Raw genomic sequence first — 19,004 nt, 5'->3', positions numbered from 1 at the left:
AGGTCATTTTTCACGTAGTGTTTTCGTCACGTTTATTACGATACCAGAACAACAAACAAAAACAAAATTGACATTCAGTAAGTTTTCGTTACGGTTTCGGAAAAAGGCCAAAACACCATGGACCAATATGGTGCCGCTAAGTGACCCAATTAATGGGGGCCTAGCGGTACCAATTCCGTTATATTTGTTATGGTACCAGAACTAAACTAAACGAATAATCAAAATGTCAATGACCAATGTGATACCGCTAAGTGGCGCAATCAAGACTTGACGGCAACAAGCTTCTCAATTGTTATAGATAGTAATTTTATTTTTTCTAGTTAAATCCCGTAAGAGAATTTAACAATGGAGCGTAGTTAAAGGTAAAAAGAACTGATGAGTTGTCCACTGTAATAGTGTGAAATTAATGCACCCAAACTACTACCGCCATGTACAGTTGGGATTGGTAAATCAGCATAGTTTCCACTGCGTATTTATAGACCTCATCGCCTTCTTGCTTTAAGAACCAATATACAGGCAGGCAGGCAGGCTCCATCTTATTTGTATGTGCATGTGCATATACAAAGCCTAAAATGGCAACTTCAAAATCATTTTGTTTGTTCTGGTTCTCATTCTTGGCAACACTATTGAACGTTGCCCTCGAAGCTGATGCTCGAGCATTCTTCGTGTTTGGAGACTCACTGGTCGATAACGGCAACAACAACTACTTGGCGACAACTGCTCGTGCTGATAACGTGCCGTATGGAGTGGATTATCCCACTGGACGCCCCACTGGCCGTTTCTCCAACGGATATAACATCCCAGACCTTATCAGTTAAGTTCATATATATTAATATTTTCATTATATATATGATCGATGATGTTTTGAGCATAATTACTTTTACTAGCTACTCGATGACAAATATAATAATTTGTATTAATATATATCAGGTCAAGCCATAGGTTCAGAAGCAACGTTGCCGTACTTGAGTCCACAGCTCACAGGTCAAAACTTGCTGGTTGGAGCGAATTTTGCTTCTGCTGGAGTTGGAATACTCAACGATACCGGGGCACAGTTTGTAAGTTGAATAATTATGGCCTCAAATTTAATTTTTGTTACTGTTCCCTAGTACATACAAATACCATATCAGTTTTATATTTTGTGTTATTTGGTCAGCGTATGGGTTGTACTATCTCCAAAAATATTAAAATTCTTAAAATTGGATTAGAAACTGCAAAAGTACATGCATTTAGAAATATGCAAATAACACATAGCCATTCCGACTTTGGTGAGGTGATAAGGTGATTAAGATGTGAAATAGGAGGTCGGGGTTCAGTATTCACTGTAAAGTGCAATATTTAGTTTTTAAATGATGCAAATAACACATAAATCTTGGCTGAGATCCGATATAAATAAAACTTAACTTACTAAACTTACTAAAACTCCATTCATTATTATCATTTCAACAGTTTGAACTAAAGTACTAATTACAATACAAAAAATGAAGTGTAGTAATTACTACTCCGTATTACTCTAGTTCAAAAACCTTAGTATGTTAGTATAATTACTTTAGTTATTAGTGCGTTTCTCAACTATTTGTATTTGACCCTATCACATAAATGTATTATGTATGTATCAAGTGTAATCAACATTTTAAAATTCTGTATGCTTGCAATAAAATAAATATGTTCTTGAACATTTTGAGCATAGAGTTTGGTTTAAACCAAAATGTTATACAGGTGAACATCATAAGGATGCCACAGCAACTGGCATACTTGGAGCAATATAAACAAAGGGTGAGTGAAATAATTGGCCAGCAAGAGACTGACAGGCTTATAAGCCAATCTTTAACCCTCATGACACTTGGAGGAAATGATTTTGTGAACAACTATTATTTGGTCCCTTTCTCTGCCAGATCTAGACAGTTTGCGCTTCCCGACTATGTCGTACACATTGTCTCCGAGTACCGCAAAATTTTAATGGTATGCTCTCCTTCAACATATACACATAAGGTTTCTTTTATAAAGTTATTTGGGAGAATAAAGACACAATTCTTGAGAGAAAATGATATAGTAGTAAATGAAAAAGACATTAATCAATGTCTGTTTAATACAAAATTCGGATATTCACAAACATTGTGAAATATTCGAAACTAAAACCTGATAGCTAGTTAGTGAAATTAAAGACATAAATAGAAGATTAATTTAATCAATGAATGATGTTTGTGTTTTTACACTAAAAATAGAATAATCATTAGAAATTCCTAAAACTGGGGAAAATCTTCGATGTTGATATCAGTGCTATAAATAAAGGAATTCGGGTCCATCAGCTTAGGCAAACCGCTTATGGATATTTGCAGCATAATCCGGCCAAGACCTTTCAGGTCATGGCTCCTTTTATATTTCATAGAAACATCCAAACGATTTACAATGAAGTGGCAGGTAAGCGGGCAACAAGCTGCGCCGCAACCCCCTTTTGGATAGCAAATCCAATCCGACTAAAAATAAAGTTTTGATTCTTATGGGCTGATACGTTACTATACACAACTTTCTGAACCCTATTCAAAAGGTCGACGGCATCCGGAGCTAAGAAACCAAAAGTGTCAAAGGCTAAGGGGATAAACACGTGTTGATTCTCTAAACAAGCTCTCTCGTGTTTAGCAACCTTGCCCGATGCCGCCTTCAATGCTGCCTGGCCTGCTACAAATCCAGTGTCCCTAATCCCAACAAGAGGGGACACTCCTGTGAGATCGACACAAGCGTGTTTTCCTTCTTGTGGGCCCCATAACTATATTACTAGTAGCCTAAGTTACGTTTTTATTTTTATTTTTATTTTTTTACGTTTAACCTCTCTGTTATTGATATTTGTTTGATGGATATTATAAAACTATGTTGTCATGTAATGTTGGTATACTGCAACTTGTAAAAATGAAAAAAATAAAAATAAAAAATGAAAATATGTCCAAGAGAGTACAGGAATTTAATGCTTTCTAAATTGAGGAAGGTGAAGGTAGCTGCATCTTTTTACAGCATACTTATTACTAAGGATAGCAGTAGGTTTTCCCATGTTCTAAAAGCATTCAATTTGAATTTATTACTTGAAAAAGACTGTACATTCTATTCACCTGGTGGCCTACGTTGGTCGTTGAAGTCAAGGCCACCATGTCAGTTAAACCATGTGACACTGAGAAATTTGTGGAGCCACAGTTCGACCAAACTAATTATATTTCATCAACAAAGTGTGATCAAGTTCAATTCATAATCTTATTGTAATTCTTGGTTAATTACTGAGACAGATCTGTTTTTGAATGTAGAGGCTATACGAAATAGGATTGCGTAGAGTTTTGGTCACTGGGACCGGCCCGATAGGTTGTGTGCCTGCAGAACTAGCACAACACAGCAGGAATGGTGAATGCTCTGCGGAGTTGCAAAGAGCAGCGGGCATGTTTAACCCTCAACTCCAAGAGATGCTAGACAGTCTCAACAGTGAAGTCGGGAGTCATACATTTATCGGTGTCAATATTCGTCAGACAAGCCTTGACTTCGTCTCAGACCCCGGAAGATACGGTATACCCCATTAAGTCAACCAAATCTTCTTTCATACAAAAAGGGAAAATACAAACACACAACCCCCCATGTTTCATGCATACAAAAGAAAAAAAAAATACAAACTTAAGGATAAAATATTTGCTAGGGTCGGGGAGGATATGGTAATGACGTACATTTCCTTTATATTTGAATATATTATATTATATTTGAATATAAAGGTTGCTCCCGCTAGATCCTTTAACTCAAAATAATAATCAGTGCCGTCTCTGAGGATGCGCGCCCCGTGTAAGAAAAAAATACTGGCCTCTATATATTGAAATTATTTTTGATGAGAAACCAAAAAAATGCTCGGATTAGTCTATTGGACAAAAAAGACTATTACTTTTTGTTCTTTGAATTACACAAAATTCGAACTTTATAACTTTAGTTATGGGCTTTTGCTTTAAAAAACTATATATTAGATAAAGATCTTAATACAAACAAATAAATTGATCTAAGCAATAAAAAGAAAAGAATGTAGCACATAAAATATGCAATACAAGTTCTGGAAAAATTGGAAAAAAAGTGCAGTTACTGAGTATTTAACATGAGTCTAACATCATCTTGTAGACAATGGAGTATACCATGTGTGCCACAAGACATTTTTAGTTAATTTTTGCTTGTATCTAATTTATCTATTGCATATCCTACATTCTTTAAATTTTGGGCCCTAAAACTTTTTGGGCCTTGTGCGATTGCACGGGTTGCACGGCCCTTGGCCCGGCCCTAATTATAATAATAATAATAATAATAATAATAATAATAATAATAATAATAATAATAAAAAGTAGTTGTATCACTGCTAGCTAGCATTAGTAATAGTGGTAATATACAGTGACAGAATCATAACTTTTTAGTCAGGGGGTCGTAATAGAAATGGTTTTTTCCCCGTTAAATTACATCAATCACTATGTTTTTACCAATCGATGCGGCGACTAGTAATTGCCATGTACGAGGCCCCATAGCTTGTAACCTTTGTAAAACTACTTCATTTTCAACACTTGTAAAACCCTTCTCAACATAACACACCAGATTACTCCATTTCCTGACATTTTTTTATTACTATTATTTTAATTAAACTTTAACTAATTCTTAATACTTGTTTTAGGTTTTTCACCTAAATATGTCTATAGGTGCATTTCTAAACATAAAAATAAGAAAAAATTATGACAAAAATTATGTTTTTTAACCCAAGTCAACCCCATACACACAAATTTATTTTCAATTTTACTCTCAAAGTCCAACAGCCAGGTCTCGAAATTATGTAAAACATTTATCTAGTTGAATGTCTTGAATAAGATATCGATAGTGCAAAACAACCGTACACCCATCAATTAAACTTTAACTTATTAATTAAAATAACAACTTATAATACTAAAAATGACAAAAGTAAAAGTAAATTTTAGAAGAAACTTACTTTTTGAGGTTGCAAAAAGTGGACCGATATCCACATATTTTTTAAGAAACTTTGAGAGTTTGATTATGATTTTTCTTAAGAATTGAGAACAGTGACAGCCGGCATGCATAGGAGAAAGGAAAGACTTTTTTTTTGAAAATGTAAAATACAAGATTTTGGTTTTTAATTTGCACACATGGGCCAAGCTCGTTTTTTTAAAAAGCCCAGTCATTCATATATTTCAATCCTCTTAACCCGAAAAACACTTAAATACTTCTCTTCTCCTTTCTCTGCAATTTCATAAAACACAACAGTGCATCGGACTTCTACTCACTGCCAGTGTGACCGTCGCCAAAAAACCTTTTTTGACCTTTTCTTTTTATTCTTTCAACCTTAATGCTTTTGGAGGACAATCAAGAGGGTCAACTATACAAAACTTTTTTGACAGAGTACTCCGGTAACCTTCGTATTTGGCCGGCCGGAGGGTCAACGGACCATCTTGTAGTTCCGTCCCTGGTAATATAGATAAAGTAGAACTATCCACATTGGGAGTATGCTCTCCTAAGTCCTAAATATCTACATGCATTCTCTAGGAAAATCTATCCCTGATTCTGCACTTAGAGAGTTACATTTCTGATAAATCCCGTCTAATTTGTTCACCTTGTATCAGGAATAGTATGGGCTATTTCATATGTCACCTTTTAAACTTTTAAAATATCATATTCAAATCATGCTTGGAGAACATTAAAAGTTATTTTTTGGAAACTAATTTACGCTTTGTGAGAATGAAACATTTGAGTATATGGACAATTTCTTACATCCCTGACCTCTAAACTTGCAATTCAAAATATTCCCCAAATCATACTTGATTATGTCTAGGAAACTTAGGTTTTAGGAAAATATGATATTTACCAAGTTTAGATCGGGTACATGAAATTCCCACCAAGGAAATTTAATTAAAGTTTATATGTGTTTTGAGTAGGATTTGTTACTTCAAAGATAGCATGTTGCGGTCAAGGACCTTACAACGGAATTGGATTATGCACACCACGGTCAAATTTATGCCCTAATAGAGACATATACGCGTTCTGGGATCCTTTCCACCCTTCGGAAAAAGCAAACCGACTCATCGTGCAACAAATTATGACTGGATCTACGGACTACATAACACCAATGAACCTCAGCACCATCATGGCTTTGGATGGTGTGGAAAACGTTTGACATGACCACTGATCTCTTAATGATATCAAGATCCTATACTATGCATCTATTGAATTTCAAAGCATTGGTTTCTCTAAGATTTTAATTTTTGTTGATTTTGAATTCTCTAGGTTGGTATTGTGTGTCCTAATCTTAATTGGATCTCTATTGAACTGAATAAATGTTTCTGTTTCTTTTTATTCAAGATTTGCAATGGGAATACTACACTTAGTTATACATGAACGCACATCTACTTTGTTAGTTTTTCTAGTCTCATTATTGCTGGTATTTAGAAACGTAAAACTATTCAAACCGGTCAACGATTTTGGTTAACAGTTGGTCGGTTTCAAAATTTTTAAATCGTTTTAAACCGAACCGGACTGCAAGATTTTAATACATTTTAGTTCTTTTTAACTATATTAACTATTTTATAAGCGTTTGCATATTTATTATTTTATTAGCTTTTTTAAGAAATAAAGTGATTAAGTATAAATATTAGTTTACTTGAAGCTGATGGTCAGCTCACAATATGAGTTTCTACTTGCATGATTGAAGAGTAAGTAGTCAACCTCATCTGCAGCATATGTTTGAAACTGGTTCGCTAATTTAGTTTTATTTGAAGTGTGATCAACTTGTTTAAAAAACTTTAGAACTTTGTTTTAACTTAGTCAACCTCATCTGCAGCATATGTTTGAAACTGGTTCGCTAATTTAGTTTTATTTGAAGTGTGATCAACTTGTTTAAAAAACTTTAGAACTTTGTTTTAACTTAGTTATCATCATTTTCATACACTTATGAAATCAACATCTTCTTTATATATTTTTTACAATTCAGGTTTTAATAGCCTGTTTTATGTAATTTTTGACACTTTTAATATTATTATTTTGTAGAAATTTTATAAGGGCCAAATAAAAAGACTGAACCGTTAAAACAAACCGTTAGCAATGGTTCGCTTTTAAATTTCAACGGTTCTGTTTCGGTTTTCAATTATTAAAAAGCATATTATCAATGGTTTGGCTCACCGTTTGACCTAAAACCGTCAGAACTGAACCGTAAACACCCCACTTAAACATTTGGCTCACTCTTGGTACTAGTTCTTGTTTAGCATTTGTTAGCATAATATGATTTATTCTTAACTATAGCAGCTATTATTAATTATCCTAAGCTAGTATTTTTAATTGTATTTGTTGGGCCAACAGAATGATCGACGTATTCTCAACCACTTCAAATTATGCTAAGTATGAAATACGAGCATCTCAATGCACTCTGTGCATGGTAAGTATTTCCTCAAGCATGCTATATGCTACCGAGTATGAGTTAGTCTCAAATATCTTCTGATTGTTGGATCCGAGCTTCTTTCACTTCCTCGAGCATGGGATATTCCATTGAAGCCACGCTAGGATCACGAGCATCTTACTTGTTACCGAGAAACCACTTAAACAAGGATCACAAGCATCCTTGTGGGTCGAACATGGTATTGCTTAAATAATACATCACAGGCAGGCTAGTAGGGAGTTGATAAAATTATCCAAGTGTTACTCCTAGTCAAAGTTTAGTCACGAGCAATGAGATGGGATACGAGCATCTTATGTTCTTTTGAATAATTCCGAGAAGACTAAATGTGATACGAGCATGGAGTACTTATGTTATTGAAAAGTAAGACATGCTTGTGAAGATGAAGGCCTTCTTAAGAGGGATTATTTCCCGATGCAATTGTTCAAAGTATGGGCATGCTCGTAGAAAAGAAAGTCATGCTAGAGATCAACATATTCACAACAGGTCTAGGAGACATGCTCACAAAGACTATTATTGCTTGAAGACCTTTTATACTTTTGTAATTTACTATTTTCCTAGAATTTAGGGTTTCTAGAAAAAACGCCAGGTCCTTATAAATATAATGATTGTTAGAATTGATGGGACACCTCAGACCTACTTGAACTTTATTGCAGCCGACATTCTCTTTGTAAGAAAACCCTAATTCCATTGTACGAGCTTTTATGAAATATTAAAGAGATAATTGTGACAACCGCCAAAAATTAGACTAATCTGGTAATTATCTTAACCATAATCGCGTATTAATTAGTAAAATAAATACATAGGAATAATATTTTTAGCGAAAGTTTTTGATTTTAGTTGAGTTTTATAAATATGGAACCCGAAAAAGTTCAAGTTTGTCGTGTAACTGACACTGTACAGATTGACACCGGGTAATATCTCAAAACGGATAAATTCATAAACATGTCAAGATGACCTCGAAAAATTAAATTTTACATTAGGATATTAGAGATAATGTATAAACTTAATTTTAGAAGGTTCGAATCGCGAAAATTAGAAAATAAGTAACCGAAAGCCAGTAGAGGACACCGTAAGGACCCGACATCAAGTTTCTCAGAAAATTATGTTTTTAGGCAGACATTGACTGTAATCAAATTTCGCTCAAAGTCTGATAAAAATTATTAGAAACGGATGTCGTTTGGCTAGAAAAATTACGAGATACGTTAAACCTTAACACCTAGATAATACCACATGTTATTATTAATCCACAAAACCTTCCCATTCCCCCATCTCTCTCGGCCGCCAAATTTCCTCTAAAACCACCCACTTGTATTATTATATTAATATATATACATACAATGATTACACTAGGTTACTTGTAAACTCAACAAACCATCCAACACACCTATCCTAGAATACAACTCATAAGTCTATACCCTCCTTCTCTCTCCATATATACGTATACCACCACCACTTCACCATCATCACCATTTCAAATTATTATACCCACTATTATTGAAGATTAAGAACATTTGGTGGAAGCTTAAGTAAATAACAAGAAGTAAGAAGCCAAGGAAAGGATTATAGCTAACACAAGGCCACATTATCATCTCCTTAGACACCAAATCCGAAACCTAAGGTAACCCACTTCAAGATTTGTGTATATTAGTTACTATTTGATGTTTAAAGCTTGATTTTAGTATGTTTGATAATATACATGCAAGTATAATATGGATGTATGCATGCATGTGTGTGACCCGTGAGTTTGCATGTGAATGTATAAGATGGATTTTGTTGATTATAAGACTTATATTGGTTGCATATTAGCTTGTATAGATTGTCCATAATAATGTTACTTGAGTTTGTTTAAATAGGTTTAAGCATTGTTTTAATAATGGAAGTAAATGTGTAAATGGCCAAAGATTAAAGATGGATTATAGGTAAAAACACCCACCTTTGGCCGTGGGTTTTGATTTTGGTGTTGGATTGAAGTTGTTAACTTGTTAAATGTTAAAATGGTTAAGAAAGAATGATAATTTTGAAAACCCACTTGGTTGGTTTATTAAAAAGGTATTTGAAAAGTTGTAATTAACAATAATAATGGTTTTGAAAAGATAAAAAGGATTTTGGAAAAGGGTTGACAAAGGTTTAGAGATTTGATTATCTTGAAAAGTTACTTACACATGCAAGTAATAAAAAAATGTGATTCTTATATAGTTCATACTTGTCTTGTATTGATTTTTATATGGATTGAAAATGACAAACTAAATGATTGAATGGGACATATGGAAAAGAATAAAATCTACTAGAAGTACTAGGATGATTGAAACATGATAACTTAGATAAACAAGAGTTTGTGTCAAACTTACTAATAAAAGAAACTTTGTAAATTGTACAAGATGTTTTGCAAGATGACTTGATAAGTGAACATAATCTTGTGTGGATGATTAAAGACTTGTGGTTAGGATTACTTTAGTAAACTCCATTGTAAAGATTGTTGGTATGATCATAAGGTTATTAAAAATTACTACTTATTAGTAATAGAAACTTTGTTGTTAAAGAATCAAGAATGTGTTTGTTTAAAGGATGATAATGGGATAAAATAAGAGGTTAATATGGGTTATTAAGATCTGAAAATTTTGGTACATAAACACCTTGTAGAGACTATAGAAATAACATATTCATTGTGTAATTGAAAGCTTAAGTTAAGGTTTGAGTATGTGTAGAAAAAGAATTGTTTTGTGTGCATACTTGGTGCTAGATAATCAAACATGGGTAGGATAATATATTACTTGTTATTATATGTATATTTGCTGTACCAAATGGTTTGGTTTTGACATTGTGACTTAAATAGTTTGTCGGTGGCTTTAACAGTTGGAAGTTCGACTTTTAAAGTGAACCGACATGAATTTTTGGAACTGAATTAAAACAGCTCATAAAGTCATAATATTCTTATATTTAACATAAGTTAAAGTATAAGAAACCGACACGAAAACGTCAAAAATTGGCATTTTTAAGAAATTGGCAACAAAATGAAAACCATAACATTTTTATTGAAAAACTAATAAAACTTGACTAGAAACTATATAAAAAGTGTTTTTGATAATTTAAAACTAAAATTTTTCACAAAATGACAACCGGCTCGTTTCTAAGCTCAAAACCGACAAAACCGGTAAAACCGACAAAACCGACTAAAATAGAGTCAAAATTCTAAATAAAATAATAAATTAAATTTTCCAAAACACTCCAGCAACTAAAGGTAAAATTTTTTTATAAATTTTAATAATTAATTTAAATTATTAAATAAAACAATTATTAGTTGATTATTATTTGCTTATATTTTTAAGTATGTATTTATAGAATTATAAGTAGTAAACTTTATGTGGTGTGTGCTTGTATGGATTTTTAGAATAAGAATATATATATATATATATATATATATATATATATATATATATATATATATATTGGTCAAACATGTATATAGTTAACCATTTTTGGTCAAACCCGAACTTAAAATTAACGAATGTGTACTAATATAGGACACGTGCATTTACACGAACAATCGGATTTAAAGGTGAGTTCTTCCTCCGAAAAGCATATTGTATATCTATATTCGTATTTATATATATGTTTTGAAAGCGCATTATACTTTACAAATTTTCGTTATTGTGGGATGAATCAATTTGGTTAAATAACTGTTAACCGAATTGAGGGCACAAAAATGTTGGTAGATCTATCGGGGTGACGCCCCCCACTTCCATTCGCGTTGGGTTAAAAGTGGGAATATTTCGAGTATGGTACGTTTCGAGTTATCAAATTGGTAGTCATACACGCGTTGTACTTAGCTAGTTTACAACTAACGCTTTTTGTGCTTAAAGGTAAAATGCGGGTTTCGTTATTGTGTTGTACCGTGTATAGATCGGTATTGTTGGGAGTATAGTGGCCGTACACCATTATATTCATGTGTTGTTTATATATGAATTGTTTATATTTATATGATAAGTTTTTCTCGGGAATAACTCACCAACATTCGTGTTGACTCAAATATTATTTAAATATGCTTTTCAGGTAAGTGAAGATTTCGAGGTGGCATGGAAATGAGAGCGTGGGATGTTTGAACGAAAGTGAAGTATTGTAAACCGTGCATTAGCACGTGTAATAAACTCTGATTTTGTAAAATATTTTCTTATAATAAAAGATGATGCTTTTATTATTTATTGTCTATTAGTGTTGGCTATCGGCATCTGTCATAACCCGAACGGTTTAAGTTAAGACTTCCGCTGTGTTAAGTTAAGATTTTTGGGGTGTGACAATAATATTTGAAAACCCTAATTCCATTGTACGAGCTTTTATGAAATATTAAAGAGATAATCTTTTAAAGTTATATTCAGATTTTGTTTCCATATTTAGTAGCTTATTAACTATTGTGGATTATGCTTGATTTAATTAGTGTTCTTCAACGTATTGTTTGTTCGTGTCCATTTAAGCGTAACAAACTACTAATCTTGAAAAGTGGTATAAGAGCTATGGAGCTCAACTGAAGGCATTATTGTAGAGCTAGCTGCGTTTGAAGAATGTTTAGCTATGGAATCTTGGTTTTTGTTACTATAGAACTGTGATCTTGGAGGTGAAATTTTGGAGAAATTTTAAAGGTGACGTCAGCTGAACACTGTTATATTGGATGATGACGTCATTGTTGCTGATCTTGCTTATTCCTCTCTAATTTGTTGGACTGTGGTGGTTTAAAAGTTTTGTTTGTCCTAGAGTTACACTATTTTACTTATTATTTCATCTAAATCTTGGTCAAAATCCATTTTTTACCATGTTTGTTTTAGATTTGAGCTCCATAGGTCAGATATGACTTTGTTTTTATTGTTTTTCTTTAATATTTGCAAGTAATTTAGGGTTAAATCTATTTTTTGTCAAAAATTTCAAAAACACAAAAATATTGTTAAAGTTTTTCTTAAAATAAAAACAAAAATGGATATTGATCAAGAGGTTTTAGCTAACAATATTGTGAGATTGGTTGACCAGTCAAAACTTTATCAAATGGAAAGTATGTTCCAAGAAACTATTTGCTATAATGACTTTGAAGCTTGGCAATCAATCAATCAATGTCTATTTCAAAGAGATCCACAAAATGTTGCTGAAGCACCCTATCAATATGTTGAAAGAGCACTCATGAAAAGGGATGAGAAAGCAATGGCTATGTTGAATTTGGGGTTATCATGGGAGATACTCACAAGTGTACACCATCTACAATTTGCAAAAGAGATGTATGATGCTGTAATTCATATGTTTGTGGGGAATGTGGAACTCAAAGAAATCAAGAAGGGCATACTAAAATAGCAAATTGATATGTTCAAGTTCAAGCTAGGGGAAAGGCTAAGTTCTGTGTTGCAAAGGTTTGTGGCAATTGTGAAATATATCAGGATCACTAATTTGGTCATGACTGAAAATGAAATAAAGAAGAAATTGTTGTCATTTTTGTCTGCTAAATGTTACATATCTACCAAGTTTATCAAGGATAAGCCAAACTTTCCAAACATGAAGTTGGATGCAGTCATTGCATTTTACAAGCTGCATAAATTCAGATGATGGAAGACAACATCGCCAGGGATGATAAACTAAGCTTCCCAGTGGTTAATACACTGATTGCACTAGTTGGAGGTTTAAGTGTAAGAGTAAATCAACATATCCCAATCATTGAAGAACCTATTGAGCACAGTGGCTAATACACTGATTGCACTAGTTGGAGGTTTAAGTGTAAGAGTAAATCAACATATCCCAATCATTGAAGAACCTATTGAGCATGCTAAATCACCTAGGATTTATCCTATAATTCAGAGTGTTGCAAGCACAAGTCAGTCAAGGTTTAATGTTCAGATGATTAAAGAAGCCGAACGTGCTGTCACTGTACATGTTAAAGCTCAAGCGAATCCTCTACCTCAAGGTTCAGATTATCAGGCATTGTTCTTTATGTTTAGTGAGTCGTACAATGCATTTGTAGCCAAAAATCTTATCCATACAAGCATTGTTCAAAATGATTTGGAGCAAATAGATGTGGATGACCTTGAAAACATGGGTATCAAGTGGTAGGAAACCATGCTAGCTCTAATAACCAAGAGATTTTTCAACAAGACTAAGATATTCAATTATTCAAGTCCAAGGGATAGGATTGGTATTGAAAAATCTAAGGTGGTGTATTATAGCAGTCAACAACCAGGGCATTTTTCCAGGAAATTGAACCTTCCAAGATAGTATAACAATTAGAATCAGAACTGCAACAAGAAGAACCAAACCTACAACAATCAGAACCAGAACTTTAATAATCAAAATCAAAACTTCAATAACAGAAAGCAGAACTTTCAAAATCAATATCCCAATAAGCAATGAGGAAACAATGTTCATCAGAATAATGTTCAACTACAAAACATCATTCCTTCGAAAAATCCAGTCATTCAGAACCAAAATAGAGGAAATCAATTTCAAGTAATCAACAACAATCAAAATGTTCCATGAAACCAATAAAATTTTGCTGCAACTAATGGTCAACCATAGGATGGCAATTTTGATTGAAGCAATCATGCTGAAGAGTTTTCTAAGGCCGATTGTGCATTCATGGCCAACATTCAATCTCAAGCTAGATCCTCTTCAAAGGTAACTTCTGAATCCTCCATTTATGATTTAAGTTTATTGATTGAAAATTTAAAAAAGGAAATTGCAAGTCACAAATTTGAGATGGAAAGAAAGAACAAGATCATTGAAGTACTTGAAGAAAGCGAGAAGAAATATGACAAAGAGATTAAAACTCTAAAAGAAGATTCTATTGAAGCAAACAAACTTCAATGAAGATATAGATCCGAAATTTAAGGTGTGAAGAAGATGTACACAAAGCATAAGTTGAAATGTGTTGAACTAAAAATTCAAGTGAACTTTCTCAAGAATCTTGTTTCAAATGGGAGTATAATTGGGAAGATGAAGGAAGTAAAGCCTGAAGACAAGTATAACACTATTCCTCCACCCTTCAATGATAATTATAGACTCAAAATTGATAAAGTGAAGATAGAAGCCTATTTGAATCAATTCAAAACAATCTTTGAAGATAGAAAAGAATTTGTCAAGAAGTATGATAATGTGACTGTTGATAAGAATGGTGAATTTGCACTATCAGAGATTGATTTCAGTGTTTCCAAGACTGAATTTTCTAACAACGACAAGGAATCAAAAAGTTCTGAACGAAAGAAGGATAGTATTACATCATGTGAAGAAGAGAACAGTAATTCAAGTTGTTGCAGTTGCAAATAATCAGGGATTAGTGACTCTAGTCAAAAGAAGAAAACTCTTAACAAATCTCCAAATTGGAATCAAAATCATCCACAAATTTATCCAATCTATTAAAATTCTGTTGAACCTAGCAAAGAACTGATGGCCTGAAACCAAATAATTGATGGTTCAAAAATTTGTTGTTCTCCATCATGGTTTTGTCAAATTGTTGTTCTTGAAACATCTGACCACGTAAACTACTGATATAAAAGAACTGAAGACAAAAAAACTGCTCAGCAAACTATTGAAGTTTCAAAGGACTAAAGACAACTAACTGATGGATTAAACATCAGAGATCAGTAGTTCTTATAAGATTCTTTAAAGATACAGTTGTTTGTATTAGTTTATCAGTAGTTTGTAACAAATTTGGTCAGTTGTCCCTTTCACCTATAGGTCATCAGGTGTTTTAAATGTGTATAAAATGAAGAAGAGAGTCTCTTCTTCATTAGCATTTTTACACATCACACATTCACCTGATCATAATAACTGTGTATTGAAAATTAGTAAATGACTAGCTAAGGTTAAGGGGGAGCAATAGATTGTAATCATTTGATTATATTTAATACAAAGTTGTTCTTCCATATGAAACCTTCAATGGCTTGATTAATTTCCGCTGCTTATTACCTTTGATAATAAGAGTTGATTCATAATTCAATATGAATTCAATTAATGTGATGCTTATCCGTACAGTTCTATCAGTGTAACTTTTGTTCATTTACTTAGTTGAATCAAATTTAGATTCCAACAATTGGTATTAAAGCTATGGATCTCTGAATTGATCTAACAATCAATTCATAAACAAAATTCTAGCTCAAATTGATAATTCAAGTTGTGGAATCTACTTTTAAGCAAAACTATCTTGATTACTATGTTGTTGGTGAAAAACCTGTAAAATTGAGATCATGTCGTTCGTACAGGATTCTTGTAACACGGGTTTAACTACAAAACCACCGATGTTGGTTCGAGGTCAATACAACATATGGGCTCAGAGAATATTTCATCATCTATGCAACCAAAACACTAGTTGTTGGAGATCAGTTGTTCATGGGCCACATTCCCCTGAAATTATTGATGCAATATGATGTGCTATGAAATACACACATCTTCGTACTTGTTTTATCAAGCTTTTCATTGTGTTTTAGCGTTTGTTTATCCGTTTCAATGGTGTTTACGTGTTTATGTTTGATGTAGATAAGAGCATGAAAACGAGTCTTAAAGTAATGGATATAGCTCACCCAAGGATTGGATCGAAGACGGAACACGCATGCATGTTTAAACGAGTAAAATAAACGAAAAATGAGGAATCAGACACCCAGGGACCTGGCCGCGCTACGCGATCAGGTCAGACCATTCAGGCCGCATGTGGTGGCATCCCACATCAGCCCAGCTTCCCAAAATTCCTTTAGCCCGTCTATTTAGTCTTTAGTGGGCCTGGTTCGACAGGGTTTGGCTTATTTTGACTTGTTTATCAAGTTTAGCTCATCTATTTTAGGAGATACAACCCTAGATGGATAAATACATTATTCCAGCCACCAAGGAAGACTTAGGGACGAAAAACTGAAGAGGAGAAGCTGCCAGTTTCTTTTGTCGGTTTGTTACTTTTAATGTATGTAAGTTCGTTTTGAAGTTTTAAACCTTAAGACAAGTTTTAATTATGTATATTTGAACATGTTCATCATTTATATCAATATTATATGTTGTTTGTTTAATATGGCTGATTAAACTTGCTTGAATCACCTAGGTTTGATGTTTAACAGTTAGAATTAACTAGTTTAAGGTGCTTAATAAGTGGTTGATTATAGCATGAATTAGTTTCGTGTCATCGTTAATTGCATAGTTTAGTTAATAGTTTAGTTTAAGGTGCTTAATAAGTGGTCTATTGTCAAGTTCATATTTATGATACTATTCCTTGTATATCCGCTGCCCTAGATGTATCTCAGGCTGCATGTGCCTCGTTAGGTTGATTATAACATGAATTAGGTTCGTGTCATCGTTAATTGCATAGTTTAGTTAATACTTTGTGTGTTGGTTGATTGTGGTAGACGTATCACTAGGGTTTGTGTTGCTTAGATCATTAAAATCAGTAGTTTCACCACCTTTGAGTTGGGCCAAAACCTTAGGTGTTGGCTTATCTTGCTAGTTTAGTTGATTTGGTTATTCGTTGTGAATCCACGTGTGTTTTTCCAATTTTTGAGTAAGTGAGTTTGCGAGTTGAGTTGTTTTATCCTTAGTATTGAATTACCCCTTTTCTCCTAGGTTTATATATGTTTGAACCTTAGTGAGTCTTGTAACTTAGACATGGACCAAGTGATGAGTTATTAGGGTACTTAGAATAAACAACCAAGAATTAAAAGCTATCTAGACGTTGTTAGGGTTAAATGGTAAAACTGATCGTAGGGACCCGGTGCCTTGACCCCTCCTACGTTAGCTCATCTTTAGAACCCTGGTTTCAACGTCGTGTTAGCACCCGATCCATCCTATAGCCGTTAAATCATCCAACCTTGGTGATTCGTTGTCCTATTATATTTAAATCGCGTTAAATATTCCAGTTAGTTCCGTTAACTTGAGTTATTTCTTAGTAATCTAGTTAATTAAATTAGTTTAAAATAAATAAAAATAACAAAATCAATTAAATATTATTAGGTAGGATTTGGATTAGGGTTTAAAATCTAAGCCATTCTCACGTGTCTTCGAGTTCGATATCTGGACTTTCCTTATCTTTGCTATTCACAACCGGCACACTTTCCGTTTGGGTGAACAAGGATAGGTTGTTTGGTTTTTAAAACTTATTTGTGATTCGTGCTTACTATTTATATATATTTTTGCACATCAAGTTTTAGGCGACGTTGCTTGGGACACGGTCAGAGGCGATTAGAGAACGACCCGAGTTTAGGGACTTACCTGTTTTCTTTGAACTTTCTTTTTTGTTTTTAGTTGTTTTTATTTTTTTAGTTTAATTTTAGCCAAGTTAATTTAGTTTTTCATTTTAGTAGTATGCATCATACCCGCTCACAAGGACCGCCGAAGCTTGAAACGTTTGACAATACCAAGAGAGTCCAGCCTGAGAGAGGGTGTTTTGTTTCACCGACATGTTCAGTTTCTTCTTCTTCTTCTTCTTCTTCTTCTTCTTATTCTTCTTCTGTCTCTTCCACATCTTCTAGGGATGAGAACATGGTTGACCAACAACCAAGGAGTGTAGTAGCTGGCTATGGTAGGCAGATCCCGAATCCTAATTCTAGCATTGCTTTACCGGATGGTACCGCCACTGGAAACTGGTCCATTCCTTCCCACCTAATGAAACTCATCAAATCCTCCCTCCAATTCCAAGAGCTAAAGAGAAAAGACCCTTCAAACCACATCGACATGTTTGTTCAAATATGCGAAACTTTCAATATCGGCAACATGAACGATGAAGCCATCTATCTTCATCATTTTCCTTTCTCACTTGCCGACAAAGCCTACAAATGGATGAAGTCACTACCTGCTGGATCCATCACCATTTGGGAGGGCCTTCAAGAGAAATTCATGACCAAATTCTTTCCGCTATCTAAATCCGCTCGACTCCGTGAGAAGATTTGTTCCTTCCGCATGAGATTCGACGAGTCTTTCGGGGATGCTTGAGAAAGATTCAAGGACCTCTTTATTTTTTGTCCTCACCATGGTTTAGGTAAGTGGATGCTCATTGAGAAATTCTACAATAGAGCCACACATTACATGAGAGAAACGTTGAACCAGACTGCTAACGGGAACCTCCTCAAGAACAAAGATCCCGATGAGTGTGTCGTCCTTTTTTATGTCTAGAAGCAAGCTACGAGGGCACTAGGAGCCGTGCAGGTGGAGAAAGAGAACCATTTAGTCGAGAGGCTAATCCTTCTAGAGTCATCACTCCTACGATCGATGAAGAGGAGCAGGTGGACGAGGATATCCATATGGAGTCTCCTCCCTCCAAAGCACAACAACATAATAACCCAGCGAGTACGAAGCCGGCCAATAAACCTTCATCATTATCAAACCCATCTTTGAGAGTCTATAAACCCAAATTTTCTTATCATGGGAGACTCCGATCGGACAAAGATGAGGGGCAAAACTCCAAGTTGCTCAAACTTCTCAAACAACTTCACCTGAACATTCCTTTCCTTGAGGCACTCACTCAAATGCTTAAATATGCCAAATTCCTCAAGGACATTCTTTCAAATAAGGAGAAGCTACCTGAGGTCTCTTCTATTTTGTTGAGTGT

The 19,004-nt window shown here is 34.0% G+C and overlaps 1 protein-coding gene and 1 non-coding gene across 2 annotated transcripts; one reads left to right on the top strand and one right to left on the bottom strand.

Annotated features, from left to right (window-relative positions):
* Nucleotides 1-531: 531 nt before the first annotated feature.
* Nucleotides 532-6,422, top strand: LOC143593285 (GDSL esterase/lipase At5g33370-like). Its single transcript, XM_077072964.1, has 5 exons — nt 532-813; nt 931-1,058; nt 1,720-1,962; nt 3,294-3,546; nt 5,946-6,422. The coding sequence occupies exons 1-5, from the start codon at nt 573-575 to the stop codon at nt 6,182-6,184; spliced, it is 1,104 nt and encodes a 367-aa protein (XP_076929079.1). The 5' UTR covers nt 532-572; the 3' UTR covers nt 6,185-6,422.
* Nucleotides 6,423-18,325: 11,903 nt separating this feature from the next.
* Nucleotides 18,326-18,432, bottom strand: LOC143593286 (small nucleolar RNA R71). The gene has a single exon (XR_013146078.1). It is a non-coding gene; the product is annotated as a small nucleolar RNA R71 (small nucleolar RNA).
* Nucleotides 18,433-19,004: the final 572 nt, after the last annotated feature.

The sequence above is a fragment of the Bidens hawaiensis genome, unplaced genomic scaffold, assembly GCF_021521415.1.
Source record: "Bidens hawaiensis isolate Kalapana, Puna unplaced genomic scaffold, B.hawaiensis_p1.1 tig00041875_1, whole genome shotgun sequence".
NCBI classification, from domain to species: Eukaryota; Viridiplantae; Streptophyta; class Magnoliopsida; order Asterales; family Asteraceae; genus Bidens; species Bidens hawaiensis.
Note: the sequence above shows the minus strand (reverse complement) of the source record. Positions and strands in the feature narration are given on the sequence as shown.

Coding starts and splice junctions, on each gene's coding strand:
- LOC143593285 (XM_077072964.1), top strand. CDS start 573: ATGGCAACTTCAAAATCATTTTGTTTGTTCTGGTTCTCATTCTTGGCA. Junction 1,059..1,719: donor ACGATACCGGGGCACAGTTT/GTAAGTTGAATA, acceptor AATGTTATACAG/GTGAACATCATAAGGATGCC. Junction 1,963..3,293: donor AGTACCGCAAAATTTTAATG/GTATGCTCTCCT, acceptor TTTTGAATGTAG/AGGCTATACGAAATAGGATT.